At 45.6% G+C, this 21,153-nt stretch overlaps 1 protein-coding gene across 2 annotated transcripts in view; it reads right to left on the bottom strand.

The window, feature by feature from the left end:
- Positions 1-4,172: 4,172 nt before the first annotated feature.
- dati (zinc finger protein datilografo) overlaps positions 4,173-21,153 on the bottom strand; it is an 87,333-nt gene continuing 70,352 nt past the window's right edge. The window contains exons 6-8 of one of the 2 annotated variants that reach the window (XM_089574089.1): positions 17,207-17,470; positions 13,731-13,972; positions 4,173-7,292 (exon numbers count right to left, since the gene is read on the bottom strand). In XM_089574089.1, the coding sequence (XP_089430215.1) occupies positions 13,737-13,972; positions 17,207-17,470 (500 nt within the window). In that variant the 3' untranslated portion in view covers positions 4,173-7,292; positions 13,731-13,736. The remainder of the gene's footprint in view (positions 7,293-13,730; positions 13,973-17,206; positions 17,471-21,153) is intronic. The other variant, XM_089574090.1, reaches the window with a different exon arrangement.

Raw genomic sequence — 21,153 nt, 5'->3', positions numbered from 1 at the left:
GAGAAAGATGCACAACGCTGATCGGCGCTTACCGAAACGTGTGCATGCTGTGGAAACAGGTATCATTGAAATTACAAGCAGTGCGCAGTTTCAGTCATCTTGTGTCAACTTCGGCATGAAAACGAAGGTTCAACGTAGCCCGCAGAACTGTCCGCAGTCTGCAAGCATCTGGTGTGTAGTTACATTGACTCAAGCACACCATGGATAAACCACCGCGAGCGTACCGGCAGTGCTCGATCTGTTCCTCTACGTTCTCGTTCTCTTTGTGCTCACTATTGCTCGACTGCAACATTATTTCCTCAAGGTGCGGCTCTCGCGCGGCGAGCTTTTCGCTCGCTCTTCACTTCTACTCAAGGCTGCTTCTACGCTCGCCGTAAAGCCAAAAATCGCCCCCGAAACAAACAGAACGCCCATCAAAACGCGGCAGAAGCGGGATAGGAGCGGAAAAGCGGCCACTGCTACATTTTGCACTCTACATTTATAATTGCTAGTGGCGGCCGCTTCTGGTGTCGCATCTCTTCCACTCTGCCTTTCGTTGTGCGTTAGGCTGCCTTTGCTGGCCCGCAAGTGCAGTAATAGTAGAAGAAAACTTTAGTCTTGGGTTATTTAGCACCCAGAGGATGGTCACGAGTCTTTGCTGGTCGTCCAGGTCTGTGCTGGAAAGAGCGACTTGGGAGAGTAAGGCGTTGGGCATGGGTTGCTGGGTGAAGGGGGTTTGGAGGCATACCCACGTGTAGTGATAAAGGTATACGGGCAACGTTTATGGTATGGGTGCCCTTCGCAGGAGGGGAATCGGTCTGGGCACATGGTACGGTAGGTGATATGCCTGAACGCGAGGCTGGGGAAGACATTAGGAGCAGGCGCAATTGGTCGACTTCTTCACGGTTTAGTTCCGCGTGTGGTGGAGGGAATGTTCTACGGGATAGCCTATGGTGCTGCAGTCTGTGAGGGTGATGTGCTTTCCGCCCTGTGTCGTTAGGGTAGATGTTCCGCTGGTGCCCGGAAAATGAGGCCTCGGGCTGTCGCATGAACCCGCTCTTTAACAAGGATTTACTGGAGTTCTTTAACGTGCACTGGCATCGCATAGTACACGGACTTCTAAATTTCGCCTCCATCGAAAATGCGACCTCAGCGGCCGGGATCGAATTCGCGTCTTTCGGGTCAGCAGCCGAGCGCCATAACCACTGAGCCACGCGGGCTGCCCAAACAAACAAGAGGGCACCGGTGTTGCAGCAACACGAGTGCCACGAACGGCAAAATTGCAGCGCACCAGCGCAGAGGAGCAGACTTTCTCTTCGGCTCGGAAACTCAGCGCGCGCCGAAGTTCAGGCGTCGCGCTCCGCTCTCCGACAGCGGGGCGAGGCCTCATCGGGAGGAACGCTCTCCCACATCTCATCCCGTCCAGCCGCGGAGTATACATTGCCCTAGCGTGGGCGAACATTCGCTCGTAACCTTGCTGGTGAGTCAGACGACCTCGATTCCTAGGAGTATTTTCTTGCTAGCTGGCGTTATTGTTGTAGCAATAAACGCCCGTTTTTGTTAGCCAGTGTCGTTCCTTCGTTAATCCCAGAGCAAGGCCCGCCGTGGTCGGCGTGCGCTCAGTAGAGTACGCGATCACGGGGTAGGGTCCGGCGATATTGAACTGAGTCAGCCGCGATTAACCACGGGAGAACATATTTATCCCCGCTATTACAACCCCATAGAACATAGTATTATAGTTAAACTGCGACAATAGACATGTTAAAACTGTGATGGAAGCAATGTTGGGTTTGGTTGGTTTGGTTTGGTTTATGGGGTTTAACGTCCCAAAGCGACTAAGGCTATGAGAGACGCCGTAGTGGAGGGCTCCGGAAATTTCGGCCACCTGGGGTCCTTCAACGTGCACTGACATCGCACAGTACACGGGCCTCTAGAATTTCTCCTCCAAAGAAATTCAACTGCCGTGGCCGGGATCGAACCCGCGTCTTTCGGGTCAGCAGCCGAGCACCATAACCACTGAGCCATCGCGGCGGCCGCAATTGGCGCAATTTGCAACCATTGTTTGAGGGAAGCTATCAAAACTCTAGCATACTTCAGCTCCATCAAAGGTGCACAAGTTGAATAAGGAGTGGTTCCCTACAGCTCCACAAGCCATGCGTAGAAAGAAAAAAACTGGTAATGGCGCAAGAAACGACGACACAGAAGGCACACAAAAGACAGGACTGACGCCAACTTGCAACTGGGGTTTATTGCACTAAGCCTGCCTTTTGTATCACAACCAAGCCCTATCAACAAATCCATCAACGTTGTACATATCAATCGGTAATTCATGCGAACACTGGCAACAAAGTATCGCTGATCACAACAGAATCTACCCTAAACAGAGCTTGGAATGCCAGCTTCTTTTCTGGCCAGCAGTAATGATAACATCAACCAAGGCAAAAAACAAGGCACTGGGGCAGGATAAGTCTGCACTAACAAATTATGAAACGCGTGGTGAAAGCAAAAAAGAGCAAGAATCGAAGGACTATATGATAAAACTGCATGAAAAATGAAAAAATACAAAGAAAAATAGATGACCAACAATAACCCGGTTAGTGCAGACTTGTCATGCCGCAGTGCCTTGTTTTTTGCCTTGGTTGATGTTGTTATCGTTTCTGCTGGCCAGAAAAGAAGTTGGCATCCCAAGCTCTGTTTAGGGTAGATTCTGTAGTGATCAGTGACACTTTGTTGCGAGTATTCGCATGAATTACCGATTGATATGTACAACGTTGATTCATTTGTTGATACGGCTTGGTTGTGATAAATAAAGCAGGCTTGGTGCAATAAACCTCAGATGCAAGTTGGCGTCAGTCCTGTCTTTTGTGTGCCTTCTGTGTCCTCGTTTCTTGCACCATTACCAGTTTTTTCTTTCAACATGAACCAACTCACCCAAACTAGAGTTTTACTTAAGCCATGCGTATATGAAAAAAGTAAGTGATTAATATATCGCAAAATCTTGTGTAAGCGTTGCACACATGTATGGGCCACACCTCCTGTTTTGGACTAGATAACTGAGAAAAAAATATGCTTGCATGTTTTAGTTCGTGTACGAGCAGCACCTTCAAAATTCACACCCGAAAGTTTTAAAAACAGTGCAACTCGTACAAGTTTATACAGTATACTATTTTTCTATTAATCATAAGAAGCCCTAACAATGTGCACCAAAAGAATTACAGAAAAAACTCATTAAAATTCAGTGGTCCTTGGTATGAACTCCCCCAAAACAGCAAAGTGCTTGTAGGTCAGTGAAGTTTCCTTAGCAATTATCTACACGGGCTGTAAACACTAGAAAAGGAAAGGATCAATAGAATATCTTTCATGAATGAATGTTTATGGTTGCAGGTTGCAAGGAAGCAAGACAGAGAAAAGCATGTTGACATTACCAGTAATCATCACCATATTTCTCCTTGTCAATGAACAAACATCAGCCAACATTCTGCTACGTACATATGCACAGATGAATTCTCTGGCTGAAGCCCATGTTACGCTGAAACATTACATCGATGCTTCACTGAAATTAACCAAGCTAAACCTTCACAAGAACATCAGAAAACAGTGAATCTTCGAACATGGTTGTTAAAAGATCAAAGCTGAAGACATTAAAATGAAAACAAGACAGTGACAACACACAATACAAAACCATGCACCAAGCCCCTTCACCACAGCGCTAATTTGAAACAGCACGGTGTACTCAAGAAGAGCCCACAGAAAACTGTCCGCTATGTACTGTGACAACTTATCACTAATGAAAATTTTGGCAAGTTGTTCGTTCAGCCAGCAGGATTACCGTTATGTTAAAACATGGTTTGATGTGCTCAAGATACCAAACTTGTACGAGCCTGGAACATATCCAAAAGTGATTCAAATCAAGACCAGTAAAGGATGCAAACTAAGGAGGAGATGACTACTGGCAGTACTCATACATAAACAGTCATTCATGTCAAGGAAAAGGACACTCTCACAGCACATTTCAAGAGCAATTTATGATCTTCCACGCACAAGTGTCTACTTCTCTTGGTATGCTGCGCGTATTCGTTTGAACTAACACAAAAACAGCTCGACAAAAACTTGCTTTTTGTGAAAACCTTCTAGATACAGGGTCAACTTAATTTCTTATTGAATTAAAGCAATAAAGTACAGATGCATATGGCTTCAGGGTAGACTCCCAATGAGCTAGTTTATACACTGCTGGTGACAGGGTAATGCAACCACATCAACATTTTCAACATGAACCTTTCAGGGTAATGTGGTAAACAATAGCTGCGGTTACACACTGTCACTGAGGAGCCTCTCAAGTGGAATTCTGCCATTCCGTATGAAGGAAGCAGCAGCCAGTATAGTAACAAAGTTCAAATTTAGGTCGCCGCTGCTTTGTCTGAATATGATGGTGCAGTCAGGGCCAAGACCAGGAAGCAGGGCATGCTAGAGCTAAACTTTTCAGAGCTGCTGCAGACAGACACTAAAAGGATTTCACAGTCAATAAGCGTGGTGCCATCTTTTCGACGAAGTAAAAGAAAACTCAAGCAGCCCAAAATACAGCCATAAGCCTAATTGTAGCGCTGTGGTGAAGCCAAAAATTTTGATTGAACCTAAGCCTCAAGGTACAAAAGGCAAAAATATGGTGCTGAGTGCACTTGGCACTAAACTAAACCAAACTGCTAAAGCACAAACAGCCCCAGGACACAGTCACACTTATAAAAACTTAGATTAAAAATTGCACAAAACAAAGGAACAAACTAAGAGTGTTGCATGGAAAAGGGGTGAAAAATGTTACATCACAATCATTTGGACAACAAGGTTTCTCATATTTAAAAATAAGAAAGCAAGAAGTTTCACAGCTATGAATGTGATATGGTTTCAAAGACCTGTGCAGGCGGCCATTTCAGAGCTCAAGTTAACAGACGTGAGCGTATACTGAGCAATCGCTTTCATGTGATTTGCATACTGTGGCCTACCTGCAAATTAACACCAACAAGTAAAACACAACACGGTTCGTTTCATGCTATGTAAAACTGCCATTCAAAGGCTATTCACGAACCAGTGCATAGCAGTGGCATCAGTGACTGCCTTGTAAACTTTGCAGAGAAATGGACTTGCTCCTACCTCATTTCTACACAGAATGCACTAAAAACCTCAGCCTACAGCAAAAGCTTACCAACAGACAGATAAAATGCCAGTTTTTAACCTATGAATTTGAACTTTCAATTGCGCACATAACAAGCCACCATGCCATGTAACACTGCTGTCCACAACATATGTGCAAAGGAAGGATAATAAACAGAGCTCACAAGCCAGCTTTCCCACACAAAGATGATTAAACATTACTCACTGCACTACTAAGCCAAGAGCGACAAGCCAATATACAAGATTTAAAGTTAACAACACATGACAATTTTTACAGTGTATGTGTTACTACAGTAGAACCCCTCTATAGTAAAGTGACTCAGACCAGCAAAAATCTTTACTATATCACGGTCTTTACTATGTTAGTTATTGGTGATAGCATGGCTCCGAGGATGCCCTCTGGTAATTAATTAGCTACTTACTAAACACAGGTTGGTTTATAAAAGAAACACTCACAAATAGCTTCCATGCTGCTCGTATTGTCCCATTGTTTTTATTTGCTTTCAGTTACCACATCTCATGTTATTATGTTTTTGATTTTGTTTACATCTCATGGAAGTACCACATCTGCACAAATGCAATGTGGCTACACATGTAACGCGAGTTTGATTTCATGTGAAAACCAGTTTTGCGTGAACACAGCATCATTTCCGCAGCCTCAGCGTCGTTTAAGAGGCAGTGGTTAAGAAACGCACGCGACGCAGTCGAGGTGTGGCAGTACCGCTCATGCAGAGCCGCCGCGCCCGCGTTTCTTGCGCCACTCCCCTGTGCTTCACGCTGCTGTGCTGCGAATGTTTGCCCTTTTCTTCCCTTCCCTACTACTTCACTACACTTTTACTGTCGCTCAGCGACCTGTGCCGCCTTCTTTCTGAGTTCCCAGTCAGCTTTACTTTTTGTGTATGTGTGCGTGCGCGCCACGCGCTTTCCCTCACGGCGCCAAGGAGTTGGCTTCTCCTCGCAGCTCTTGAGCTTGGTGGTGAAGCTATCTCAACAAGCACCGTTTTATCATCTTCAGTATCCATTTGCCTCCGAATGCTGGTCTCGCGCGTGCCGCGCTGTCATCATTCCGCGGAAAATACGTCGCCGTGGCCAGACGCTCTTTGCAATAGCTGTTTCTTTGGAAAGAATCTTTACTAGTCTATGGAAAACGAAATGGGACCGAAGTTTCACTTAACTATATCCGAGTTTACTATAGTGGGGTTCTACTGTACATGGCTTGAAGGGCAGTGAGAAGACACCTTACAGAAAGACATAGAAGAGAAGAAAAAACACCAAAAGCACTTATGCAGGCCTGTACATTTGTGCATGGGCTGCACCCCAAGTTTTTGGCACAGTTTACTTACTGCCAAAAACAATATCGCAAATCATCACATGTTCGTAACTACTGCTTTTGTTGTGCACACATATCAACTAGGCGAGCTTTGCTTCTCATGCCTTAGTGCTGCAAGGCAATGCATTTGCCTTCAATGCATCTTGGCAACATGTCAATAGGCGCTCTCTGCCAAGCTTGCTCAAGCAATGAATAAGCAGAATGTACTGTCAGCACTCTGAACAAGTATATGAGGAAGGAGAAAGCACAAGCTGCATGCCCTAAGTTCTGAGAAAAGGACCATCGATTTTTGAGCGCTCCACTACACCAGTGTAATACCATTTGTGGGAAGCAAAGGCAGCAGTCACAGTTCCCTGCACACACATACGCACACACACACATATGCACACGAAAGAGCCCTTGCAAAACAGACCTACTGCCAGCGCTGACAAAGAAAGACGACAGCGTAAAATGCGGTGCAGCCCTTTATATATGTGGAAACAAAAACACCACTCGCAAGCAAAACAAGCACACACGGTACACACCAACTACACAAGAAACAAACAAAAAACAGAGTGCCGCGCCAAGCTGAAAGTGAAACATGCCCACAGCCAACGTGGGCCCATGAGACAATGAAGGTATTGTACATGTTTTTCCCACCAGTGATGGGAAGGGCCACATTTGACCAAGTCATGAAGGCCATCTGAAGCGGCCAGCAGTAGCTGCACTCAAGTTTAAGTCATTGGGAGACACGGACTTCCTTCTTGTCTGCCGCTGCGACTTGTGCCCAGAAATGGGGGAGGAGGGCAACTTCTTGGCGGCTCGCACCAACGAAGTCCTGCAGTACGAGAGAAACGAAGGGCAAAATTAACGGAAACGCAAGGTTCTAACACTGTGTACTGCCAGGCTGGCATGCTGCACAGGGATTCGTTGTCATATCAAACACTGAGAACTACACTGATTGAGCCAACAAACTGAATCAATGAATTAATTAACCCTTAATGTCCACCTAAGCAAAGTCAATGCCTAAACAGAAGCTATATGGCTTTTACAAAAGCTTTACAGTTGAAGAAAAAAACAATTCCTTAGGGGGTTCCCTTCAATATATTGAACAATCAATCAATTTATGATATGCAAACACTTTCCCACCAGCTTTGTACTTTCCCGATTTTAATCAGACAATTTGATACTGCAGAAGCATCTAAACAGCCTGAATTCCACATTCTTGTGACCCATCTATAAGCTGTGCAAGTACCATCCAATCCATTTAAAAGGAACATTTGGAGCAAAACACAGATTACAAAAATATGCCATTTTGTATCAACCCATGCACTTTCATTGTAGTTTGCTTGAGCACTTTCAAAATCACAAAGTTAAGGCTAGTCACAAAGTTAAGGCTAGTTGCATAAATCACAAAACTGTGGGAGATCTGGTACACCAACCTTTAATTTCTTTTTAAATCTCTGCCCCTTTCCTCCTTCCTTAATCCCCTCCTTCATAGTACAGTCCAGTTACCCACCCCCCCTCCCCCTGTAAGACTGCTGCTGCAACTTTCCTTTTAATTACTTATAACCCTTGCATGGATGTGCACCCTCTATGGCTTCAGCCCAGTGAGGATGCTTGTGCCTCCAGCTGTGCTATGCTGTGGAGTTTCGCTAGCGAGCTGGAGGTCAAGAGTTTTAATACAGTCTATCCCCGATATATTGAACCTGGTTATATCGATTAATTGCCTATATCGAACAGATGTAAAATCCCCTTGGGAGTCTCATGCAAAGGTATAGCAAATTTGTTTACGTTTATCGAACTCCCGTGCACCCCAAATTTGATATATTGAACTCCGTGCCGCGCCGCGGCCTCGGCAAGTGCGCTTCTCCCTGTATGCACCACCCTGGAAGTGGGCTTCTCCCATTAGTGTGCGCTCCTGCAATTGGGCTTCTCCTAATTGAGTTCACGATCCGATATGCCGTGCACGGCGCTGGCTTTGGACAGCTTCACTCCGAGCTGCACAAGTAAAAGTCACGTGATGGGAACTTTGTGGGGGGTGTGAAAGGCAATGGGAATGGCCATAGGGGCATGTAAGGAGCCGTGCTGGCCGCAGGCCCACAGATGCCTGATTTCTGCATGCTGGTTGGCGACTCCGCTGGTGTAGCCAAAACAAGGGACGTCAGCTAGCCGTCGCCAACGTTGTGACCATTTTGGCTCTTAATACTGCTGGTGCTGCATGCACATGTGACCGGTGTGGTACTGATTGCGGTGCAGTGGTTGTTCTTTTCGCTTTGTTCGCAAGGCCAGTGTGAGTTCGCTTGTGACTTGTGCGGTGCCGTGCGTTCTTTTCACTTTGGTCTCGTGTCTGGGAGCCATGAACACGAAAAAATGCAAGAATTTGGACTTGGCAACAAAGGTGGATATTATGCGACGGGTGGAGGCCGGTGAGAAAAAGTCGGTCGCCGATGCGTTCGGAATTCCTCGCAACACGCTGCGTACAATCCTGAAGAACAAAGCCGACGTGAAGTTGAAGGCAGCGCAACCCAGTTGCCCTGGAGCATGTCAAATGCTTGCTCCAACCTACGACAAGGTCGAAAAAGCTTTGTATGCCTGGTTCTTAGAGACATGTGCCAGAAACTTCCCTGTCGACAGCCCGATGCACATGGAAAAAGCGAAATGGTTTGTTGTAGCCCTCGGAGAAGAGAGCTTCACTGGTGGCACTGGTTGGCGGCAGCGTTTTAAGAATCGCTCCAGCATCGTCGGAAAGACCCTCTCGGGTGAAAGCAAGGCGACCAGCAGCATTGACACGGAGAAGTGGCTGTCCGAAGAGTGGCCAGAGATTTGAGAGAGCTTTTCGCCGTCGCAAATATTCAACGCAGATCAGACAGCATTGTTTTGGCAAATGCTGCCAAATAAGACTCTCCACCTGAAGGGCAGTGCATGCCATGATGGAAAGAACAGTAAAGTGCGCATGTCGATTCCGCTCGCGGCAAATATGGATGGGTCGTGTAAACTGCGGCCACTGGTTATCGGCAAAAGTAGGTCACCACACTGTTTTAAAAACACAAAAGGCCTCCCGGTTCGGTACACATTTAATACGAAGGCTTGGATGACACGTGATCTGTTCACCGAGTGGCTCCAAACGTGAGATTCCGAACTGGAGAAGTCAGGCCGCAAGGTTTGTCTTCTTCTCAACAACTGTTCTGCGCATCATGTCGTCTGCCAGTTGAAGCAACCACCATCAAATTTCTGCCGCCAAATATAACAGCGAAACTTCAACCTCTCGATCAGGGCATAGTGAAGGCATTTAAGGTTGGTTACAGACGCAGACTGGTGCGAAGGCTCCTAATCAACCTTCGGTTGAATATCGAACTCAAGGTGGACCTCCTAGGAGCCATACAGATGCTGGCTGGTGCTTGGAATGATGTGAAGTGAAACACAACTGTGAACTGCTTCTGCAAAGCACGGTTTGTGGTGGCTTCAGAAGACAGATGTCTAGACACAGAAGACGAAGGCGCTGGCTGCCTGGATAGCGAATTTCGTGAGCCGTCCCAAACGACGTAACAGCACAAGATTTTGTCAGTGTTGACGACAACGTGCAGGCCGTTGCAGATCGTGCTGATGCTGAGATCGTGGCTATCATCGATACCGAGGAAGCGGACCCGAGCAGTGGTGAAGATTCTAGATAAGAGGCCCAGCCGCCATGCACTGCGGCTGAACTCGCATCCGCATTCAGCATAATTCGTCACTGTTGTGGCACAATGGAAGGCACTGGACTTTCTCATTTGGATACCATCAGCAAGCTTGAGGACAGCCTAATGAACTGTGTGGTGCAGAATAAGAGGCAAGCAAAGCTCAGACTTTTTTTCTTGTGAAATAAAGTGCGGTGGTCGTGGAGTTGTGCCTCGTTTTTGTGGACTATAGAGGAGCAGATCGGTAAGTTCCCACTTGCCACAATTCCGGGAAATTGTCCGAGATGTGCGCAATTTTGAAATAAGCATCTAATAGGTGTATTTTATATTTCGAATTATTGATATATCGAATCTTATCGCGGTCCCCTTCGAGTTCGATATATCCGGGATCGACTGTATACCGAGCTGTTCGTAGACAAAGCTATGTGTCGGCAAACAGCGAAGATGTCACACAAAGCTCTTGCTCTAAAAACTTTCCTCATCCACATGGGTTTGTTGAGAGGACTGGCCAAAGCAATGCTGCTTCCAGCCTCCCCTGCATATTCGCCTTCTGAAAGTGAGGACAAAACTGAGGACACTGAGGACAGATTGAGGACAGTCCTTCATCGATAGGGTACTGTGTTTTAATTGCACAGAGATCAATCTCACCAGAAACGAAGCCCTTATAAGCTAGACAAGATACGAAAACGAAATACAGGTGCTGCCATCACTGGCCAATTTTGAAAGGAAATTGCATGCATCAACACTGATTTTTCAGTGTTGGTACTAGAGGCTAATTTGTACTGCCATTCACTTCATAACAATGGAAACTATCCCTTCTTGGCACTGACTCCCAAGTTTGAATCATGTGGAGGGAAAATTTTTAAATTCAATTTTCTCAGACAATTTATCAAGTTGTCGAACAAATGTCAACATATGCAGAAAGAGGTAGAGAATAATGTTTACTGGCATCAATAACTAGATGGCGTTCTCCTCATTATCACTTTAAAATGAAGGCTAATAAAGAGAAGGAAGCAATGTCATTCTCATGGAGAACAGTGGCTTTTGTCAAATTTAAAAAAAATAAAAGGAGGGAAAGGAATTAATGACAGCCTCCATGGCCATAATCATTGGCAAGCTAAACCGAGTTAGAGACACCATGCATTTTCACTGCTGCGCCCTTCCACCAACTGTGACTGCCTGGCAGCATATATACAATCCTAATGAGAGTGATCACTAATGACTTGACATCATGCCGAATGTCATGGTGCAATGAAAGGAAAACAGGCAGCACTGCCTTTGTTAGAAAAGCTCACCATTTTGATCGGAGTTAGGCTAGAATTTACCACCGCTAGGAGGGGTACAGGACAGTGCAATTATATCAGCGATTATGAAAAATGACAAGATCGATGTCATTCTGGATGAAAGTGCCCAAATCATGCACTCCACCCAGTCCCGGCTTGGACGAAACACCGTGCAGGGAATGGTAGAAATTATTCCGGAGACCTCCACTACGGCACCTCTTTCTCTCTTCCTTCTTTCACTCCTACCTTCCTCCCTTCCGTGTCCGCCAATATATGTGAGACAGATACTATGCCATTTCCTTTCCTCAGAAACCAATTTACCAATCTGCATTCGTGTTGCTATTTCCATCGCTCTGACCAGAATTGCATCAGCAGTGACAGCGAAGCCTCTGCATCACACGTTGCAAACAAACTCGCAGACTTCTTGTTCGATTTGCGGATGTCAGCCCTTGTGTGGTCCCGTGGACTTCTTGCGTGCCGCGGCACCTTTGAAAATCTGATCCCGCTGTTTCCTCCACCTGATGACGCACGCCTGGTCCACGCCGAATTCCGCAGCGGCACTGTGGTTGCCATTATCTTCGGCAAACTCGATCACAGCTCGCTTGAACTTCAAGCTGTAGGCAGCCCTCTTTGCACCCATCCCAACTTGTGTTAGGCACATTGGGCGTTAGGGCTGTCGAGCAACTGACACTTGTCAAGCAACTGACACTAGACAAAGCAACGCGTGCCCACGATGCCCATGAAACCTGCCGAGCACCGCCGATACCAGGCCCATGTGACAACAGGCTGACAGGCCCAACACTACTCAAAAATAAATACAGTCAAAAATAAATAAATACTACTGACATTTATCGCGGTCACTTTCGGCTGGTTTTTTTGGTTAGTTTTTTTTTTCTGTTGTGTGCCACCATCTGTCTTGTAGTGTCGGAATGCAGCAACACAAAAAGCGCCGTGGACGCCGCGCAGGCCACGCCACCTCGGGACTTCGACTCCACAGGCTCAACGAAAGAGTGAGCAAGTGCGCTTGGCGGCCTTGGCAATGCACTCTTCCTCGCAAAAAGGGGGTGCTTAGATTCACATGCAAACGTTTTTTCCAAAACTTCTTTGCGAAAATAGGGGGGGTGCTTAGATTCAGGGGGCGCTGAGAATCGTGAAAATACGGTAATAGGAAACTAGCCAGGTCAAGTTATCTCCTTCTTCATTAAACAGGTCGTTTCGTAGTACAGCCGTTGATTGTTGATGTGTTTGACTGTATTTGCAATACTGCATGAGATGCAAGCACAGCTCCCAAATGTTGGCTTGACTTCAGGACATGTTGCCTTGGTATAGGAGTTAGCAGCCCAGTGCAAACATGCCGACTGCAGAGATTTTCAAGATAGCAGTCTATTTTACGGACGTGCTAATAGGAAACATGAAAGCTAAACATACCGTATTGTCGAAATTCTACGCACCCTCTTATACTAAGCACCCCCCTATTTTCGCAAAAAAATTGGAAAAAAAGTTTGCATGCACCACACATTTTGCGAGGAAGAGCGCGCAGCCAAGGTCGCCATGTCTGCTTGCTCTCTCTGTTGTCGTGCAGGAGCCGTCTTCAACAGGATTACGAAAAGAGTGGGTGCTGCCCTGCCTACCTGATGGAGTAAGGTTTATTACTCCCAGCATAATGTCCAACACCAGACAAACGTAAGTGTAATGGCATAAAGCCTGTGCTTTGGCTGTCTTTTATGAATGGTGAAAATGTAGCGGTTTTCCGGTGCACAGCTCTTAAGCTTGGATGAGCAAGGTGCTTTGGCTATTACAGCAACCATTGGTGCCGAAATTTCTATGGAACAAATTAGCACTTCTCACTGCAAAAATGCAAACAGCTTCTTGGACAAGCCATTATGTGTGTCTGCAGCGTAAACAAACGACAAATAAGTCAGTAACATTTGAGTAAGTAAGTAATAAGTAAGTAACATTTGACCAACATAGTTCCCACTTCGAGTTATTGATCAATTCGCTCTCGCCCTACCACAAGCTTGCCGTCCCGGTTAGCTCAATTGGTAGAGCGACTGCTCCGGTGAAGCGGTGGTCCTGGGTTCGATCCCCGGACCAGGACGAATTTTTCTTTAACTACAAAGTTTCTGAGAAAGCTGTATAGCTTTCCTTTGTAGCCGTATGGCTGCGCTCGGGTGGATGCCAATGAGTAATTACTCCCTTATTACAAGTCAGTCTAAAGACGTAAAACACCACACTGGTTTCTCGTCTCTACTTTATTCTCTGGATTTGCCCCTTGCACTTCACTTTACAATCTGGACAGCACACACGGGTGCTCACCATGCCTCAGGAGTGTGCCAGGTGGCTGGCCTGCAGCACAGCCAGTGAGGATGGCGGTGGGGGCATGGCCGCAGCCAGGGCCACCGTCTGCGGCTGCTGCGGGGTGGACAGCATGTCGGGGGGACCCGCCGAGGGCCCACCATGCTTCTCTCTGCGCTCCGCGGCAGCCCGGCTCAGCAGGTACTGAGCCGCGAACTGGTGCTTTGGTTCCATGCGCATGTGCTCCATGTGGTGCAGGAGCCCTGCCGCACAACACACCAGCGCCCGTCCCTCAACCGCTGCCCACACAACGCAAGCCAACCAGATGCAAGAGAACACTGTGCCCCAGGGACACCCAAAAAGTCTCCCACTGTCTAGTCGTGTGCCATATTCCCAAATACAGTAGACTCCCTTTAAGATGAACTCCAAGGGACCATGAAGACTGTTCATCTTATCAGAAGTTCATCTAATTAGGAGTGCTTCTTAAAATGATGTTCGAGCATGCAGTGTGTGTCCAAATACTTCGTATATGTGAACAAAGCCATGAAATAGTCTTTTAGGAAAAAAATAATTGCAACATAAGCATTTATTGCACTACTAGTGCAGTGCATCAGGCACTGTTGAGTGTTGCCCAGTCTGTTATTTTTTTTTGTGTCTGTCGAGAAAATCGTCTGCTTGCTACAAATGTAGGCATATCACTTAACCTTCCAAGATATCCTTCAGTGCCCTCACAGGGGAGGAGCAGCGACAGTTCTGCTTTCACAGAATCGCCTTTCAATGGAGACGTGGTTAGGTCTCTGTGCCTCCCCGCGTCGCATGGATCGTCGGCGGTGCAAAAAAGCTTTCAATTTTTTAGCTTTTTTTTCTTTCCTTCCGCTGAAATACTGCTCGAACGGTCGAGTAAAGCTGCATGGCTTGGGCACGGCTGGTCGTGAAAGTTCACCTTAACCAATTAGCACGTGTGCAGTGTACATCTTAAGCAGATTTTTTTTTGCATTGACTCAATGGGAAACCAAACAAATGACCACCACTGTTCATCTTAACCAAGGGTTCATCTTAAGCAAGTTCGTCTTAACGGGAGTCTACTGTATGGGTTGCCAACTAGAGACATTTCACATTACTGGTGTGTGTGAATGAAGGACAGGGTTCATTGGAGAGACATAGGAGAGGCCTTTGCCCTGCAGTGGGCGTAGTCAGGCTGATGATGATGATGGGGTACACTTTAGTATGTTCAGGCTCTCTATGCCCGCAATTGCAGTGGTGTCTTCTGCTGTAGCTCACTGCACACTGACAAAGAGAAGATAGTGCTCGCGCTCTCATTGGGCATTCTGCAAGTGTGGTTACAGCCACCAGTACACATATCTGTAGTTAGGCTTGTAGTTGGCCCATATGTATGAAACTATGTAATTTAGGGACTGTGTGATGGCTGTCATGAGGCGGTTGCTGTTGTAAATCATTCCAATGATTAACGACTGGGAATGATTTACAACAGCATGACAGCTTGTTAATACCTGGAACGGGTAGCAATCTGGCTCTCCAAAAGACTTGTGGCTGTCACTCTTTTTATGATAACAAATATCTGAAAGTTGTGTCATAAGCAGTGTACTGAAGAGATTTTCAAAGCATTCATGATAATCAAAAAAAGGGTCAGAGGTTGTATAAATACAGCCTTTCCATTTGTTCGCTACAAAAGCGGTACATGTGACAGAAGCTGACAAGTGTATGAATGTTCGTGTTTTCTCTTGGCGTATGTCATAACCTTGACGCAGCTCTCCGGGAAGAAGACTGATTTAGAGGAAAGAAGCAAGGAGTCTTCTGAATGACAAGTTCAGCATGATGTTAAAACTGTGATGTTAGTCAGGATTTTGTTACCCTTTTTTATGTCCAGTCTCATATACTCTTTCCTGTCAAGGATGCTGGCAGCCAGGATTTAGTTTAGTTTCGTTTGGCGGAAAGTACGGGTGGAAGCTAGTGATGCAAAACTATCGATAGTACTATCGATACTATCGCTAGTTGAGTCACTATCAAACTATCGATAATAAAAGACTATCGATGGTACTATCGATAGTACTATCGATAGTAGTATCGATAGTTTATTGATAGTACTATCGATAGCCGTATCGATATTACTTGTTATATATAGTACTATCGATACTATAAAATCAACTACGTGTACACACTGCATCCTAAACTAGGTTTCCCGAGTGTGTGGTATGGAGGTGATGGTATGAGTTGCTGACAGGACTCGCCCGTTTTCACGGCCTACGCATCACCGAGCTCTGTAGACGTTCCCTACGTAAAGTTGCTGGATAAAATGTTAGCGTTCGAATCCTCTAGTTGCGAAGCATGTGTGCGAAAACCATTTCTGCAGCGATTACGTCTGCAAGCCAGCAAAACTTGGGCTGTTTGTTCTTTCATTAGATGCAGTTCCAGGTATTTTTCCAAACTGTCCCAGTGCTTGCTCTTTCATCAGATGCAGTTCCACGTATTTTTCCGAACTGTCCCAGTGCACGTTAAAGAATCACAGCTGGTCGAAATTTACCCGGAGACCTCCACTACGGCATCCCTCATAGCTTGAGTCTCAGGACATTAAGCCTCATGAGACCGTCAAACCAATCAGGTATCGCAAATGTTTAGGTTATATCGCTGGCCAACAAATGCATAATATCAATATTGTTACCGTCAATAGTCTTACCATCGCAGTTTCACTATAGAGTCTTGCTATCGATAGCGGTACTATCGCAAGTAGTACTATTGATAATAGAATCGACAGTATTACTATCGATAGTGGACTATCGATAATACTATCAACAGTTTTTTTACACTATCTATAGTTTCAAAAAAACTATTGATACTATCGACAGTTAATTTTCCGATAGTTTTGCATCACTAGTGGAAGCACAGGTGTCAAATGGCCAACTAGTGTAATGACTGCCATCAGTTTACTAGCAGTTGTGAATGTACCTATTGGGAAGATAGTAATTTAGAATCTAAATTCAAGAAAACGTGAACGAGAATTACAAGAACCAAGTGGTGCATTTATCAGGGAAACTGTACAGTGGGCACAGAGGGACACAGGAGAAATATTCTAGACCAACCCTCTCCTCCAGCCAAGCAGAACATGAGGCTCATACACTGAAGCCCAACTAAATGTAAGTGTGCACTCAAAGAACAGCTTGTGTACATCGCATTGGCATCGTCCGACATTCGCTAGAAACGATGCCATGGACCATGTAACCCAGGTGAAAATCTTTCCCAGCTCAAATGGTTTATGGAACAATTTCCAGATGGTTCCAACTGGAACCATCTGGAAATTGTTCCATAAACCATTTGAGCTGGGAAAGATTTTCGGCAAAAGCGAGCAAAACGGTATTTTATAGAGCATGCGATGACCATCGGACCAGAAATGCTTTCGCCAACCTCCACCTCAGAACTGCATGCAAAGCAGGAGCTTCAGCCCCTCCCGAACGAACATGTCTGCCAGCTTCTCTCTTTACCAGTCTCGTGGGTGAAGACACTGTGGCAGACAGTGCAGGGCCACATGCGCAGTGGAGAGCCCAGGGAGGCGGCCTCCGGGTGACTGCTCACGTGCTTGCGCAGCGAGCCTTCATTCACGTACACCTTGCCACACACGGGGCACGCATGGCTCAGCTGCGGCTGCTGTGGCTGGCTGGCACGCCGCTGCTGCTGCTGTTGCTGCTGCTGCTGTTGCTGCTGCTGCTGCTGCTGTTGTTGCTGCTGCTGCTGTTGTTGTTGTTTGCCTGCGCCCACAGACAGCACCGGTCAGGGGCGCAAGGCTGTGCAGCTTGGCTGAAACCTCACACTGCGGGCTCGGGCGTTCAGTTCACATCTGGACTTCACCATACTCGTTTATTCCTCGGACAAGCAATGACTGGAATAACCTACCAGCATCACTAACAAGCATATCTGAAATTGAGAACTTTAAATCGGCATTACACAGTTTCTTTTCATAGCTAGTGCTCATATCATCATCATGGCGTTCATAGATGATGTTCATATTCCCATTACGACTGTTTGTTTATTAGGAACTGCATTCCTTGTTTATTATTTGTTTTCTTTGTCATATTTTTTCTGTATTTATTAACACCGTTACCGATTTCGTAATTTACTCTTTGTACCTTTGTTCTTTTTCATTTTTTTTGTATGCTTACTTTCGTTTGTACTGGTTTCACAGAGATTGTGTATAACTTTTTTGTGTACAATGTGTATGCCTCTGCATCCGCCCCTCCCCTCTATAATGTACATTTGTACCCTGAGGGTATAATAAATAAATAAATAAACCAACACTCATATTATATAACATGTTCAAGCTAATGAAAGACCAGCTGTAACGTCTCTTTGTGCCACTGCATCAAATCTGTCAAAAGATAACAGCCAAAGAAAGTATGAAAAGACTGCTTCCGAAAAAAGGAGGGTTGGAAGGGAGGGAAAACGGAGGGTTCTAAATGATTTCTACCATCTGGGGTTCTCCACCATGATTTGGCATGGTAACGCACAAAGGGTATTTTTGCATTTCACTCCTACTGAAACATGGCTACTGCTGGAATCCAATCCTGTGACCTTGAGTTCAGCAAATGAACGTCAAACTCACTGCACCACCATATGGAAAAACTGAAAGTAAGGAGACAGCACTGGCAGCAGAGCGAAAGGATAAAACAGAGCATTTGAGGAATGGTTTGTGCTGCGGCTGTGCACAATCAAATTATCTTCAGTAAAAAAGAAATATACTTTGTTGCTTCTACTGACTTAACTCCTGCAGCGTTGTGTGACATCTTTGTTGCTAACTAGCATTAGTAACATTTATTTGCCTTTTTGGTTTCGTCGCATAAATTTTGTTAATGAATATGCAGAGCACACATGTTATTGTTTGCCTCTTTTTCACCCGAATCATGCCGTAAAATCTTTTATACTACTATTTGTGCATAGCACAGTTTTTCATAACATTTGTTCACTTTTTTTTTTCCTTTTGCTACAAAAATGGTGTTGATCAATATGCAGAGTGCACATATACACTATTTGCCTTTTTACCTGTATCGCAGTGTAAAAGCATTTACCGTAAAAACCCGCATATAGTACGAGGTTTTTTTCCCATAATTAGCGTCCTAAATTTGCGCCTCGTACTATTTGCGGATCCGAACAAAAATTTTCGAAGTTGCTCGAAGTTTTGGTTTCGTTTTTGCGGTGTGGCTACGGCTTGGCTTTGCTATTGGCGCGTGGCTACGGCTTGGCTTCGTTACTCTCAACAAACGATGTCACGACGTCGTTTCTTTGTTGATCCGTTGGGTGCGCCGGGGGGTCGCGGTGTGCCGTGCGCCTGTTGACAACGCACGTGCTCGCATGTAAGGCACACTTCGTGAAGTGGATATTGTTTTAGGGAGCACGATGTCACGGTCTCGAAAACAGTACTCGGCTACTTTCTAGCGATGTTAGCTGAGGAGAACATTGGCTACGGTGCGGCCGGGAGGCAGTTTGGTGTCGTCGAAGGAAGCATTCGTGGATGGCCACAACAGAAAGAAGCCCTTTTCGCGTGCAGCGGAACGCGACGAAGCTTTCACGGCCGCTTGATGGTTGTGTAAACAAACCGTTCAAGGACGCAGTCAAGCGGTCCTACGCTGAGTGGATGCGCTCAGGTGAGCCTGCAGTGACGCCAACCGGGTGGCTGAAGCGGGCTTAAGAAGTGCGGCATCTCGAACGCCCTCGATGGCACGGAAGATGAGTACATTTGGGATGATTTGTCGGACAAAGAAATGTCCGAAGAAAGCGCTACTGAAGAAGAAAGTAATTGAAGTGAAGTGCGGGATGCGATTTGAATAAATGTATTCTATGAGCTTGTGTTACTCGTATTATACACGGGTGAAACTTTTTTTTCCCATTTCGCGCCTCTAAAACTTAGCGTCGCATTATATTCGGGTTCGTATTATACGCGGGTTTTTACGGTATACTACTACTACCATTTTGTTCATAGCACAATGTCCTCTATATGTGATGTCACTGCTACAAAAATGGCTCCCTGGCCTAGTCAAACTGTGCTGACAGCGTTTTGCTAAGGAGGTCATCGACACTGTACAAATGTTGAGAATAAACTTGATTTGGTTTGTCTTGAAAGACTAACCAGTAAAGATGGCCTCAGCCAAGTGGTCCAAGAGGATAAAGGCAAGCTGTAAAGCAACTAGGCTACACACTCAAAGTTGACTGCGCAACACTGCAATGGCACAATAGGTTCCTTGGTGTTCATAGCAGGCATCCAAGGGACACATTCACATATCTCTCAGCCAATTTTTAGATGCAAAAAGAACTTTATGCAAACATATTTGCAAAGACATCGCACACTGAACAAGAGAGCTAAACAATGAAAAGTAAATGTTTCAAATAAAACACCTTTTCTGTACAGTATGCATATTTACAGGTGACATAGGTGCCTTTCTGTAAACGTCATAAAGTTCCAACATACACCAGCACCTTTTCGGCACATATCTTCCTCAAAAAACTCATTTACTACATTCAAGCAACCTGGTCAAATGTTTAGGGGAAGCCCCCAAGGTGGAGTAAATTTGTAATAAGGGAGTAATTACTCATTGGCATCCACCCAAGCGCAGCCATACGGCTACAAAGGAAAGCTATACAGCTTTCTCAGAAACTTCGTAGTTAAAGAAAAACTCGTCCTGGTCCGGGGTTCGAACCCGGGACCACCGCTACACCGGAGCAGTCGCTCTACCAACTGAGCTAACCGGGACGGCAAGCTTATGGTAGGGCGAGAGCGAATTGATCAATAACTCGAAGTGGGAACAGTGTTGGTCAAATGTTTAGAGGAAGCCCCCAAGGTGGAGTAAATTTGTAATAAGGGAGTAATTACTCATTGGCATCTACCCAAGCGCAGCCATACGGCTACAAAGGAAAGCTATACAGCTTTCTCAGAAACTTCGAATTTTTCTTTAACTACGAAGTTTCTGAGAAAGCTGTACAGCTTTCCTTTGCAGCCGTATGGCTGCGCTTGGGTGGATGCCAATGAGTAATTACTCCCTTATTCAAGCAACCTGTTCCCAAGGTGCATCCAAATTTCACTGGTGTATGAGCAGATCACTGCCATTACCTAGAATGTTGTTGGTTGTAATAAGTTTCTTAGATTGTGCATAAACGCTGCTGGGAGAATGCAAATGTACCAGGTTGTGTGAAATAACTCACCCGAAACATTACGAAATAGGCACTTATCCATGGAGCTTTATTTCGGATAAAATAAGTGTAAAGTTCCACTTTGGACATCCATTAAACATATCAAAAAACAGACAATAGACATCCAGGGGTGACTGACAAATGTCTAATTCTCAAACCAATGTCCAACCCATGCCTGATCAATGTCTGAGGCGACTTTGTCTGCCAAGGTGCAAAATGCCGTTGTCAACCACAGTCCACAGAAAAACATCCA

Source organism: Amblyomma mixtum, chromosome 2 (genome assembly GCF_055824585.1).
Source record: "Amblyomma mixtum isolate Tamu chromosome 2, ASM5582458v1, whole genome shotgun sequence".
NCBI lineage: Eukaryota > Metazoa > Arthropoda > Arachnida > Ixodida > Ixodidae > Amblyomma > Amblyomma mixtum.
The sequence above is the reverse complement of the archived record's forward strand: the minus strand, read 5'-3'. Positions and strand labels throughout refer to the sequence as shown.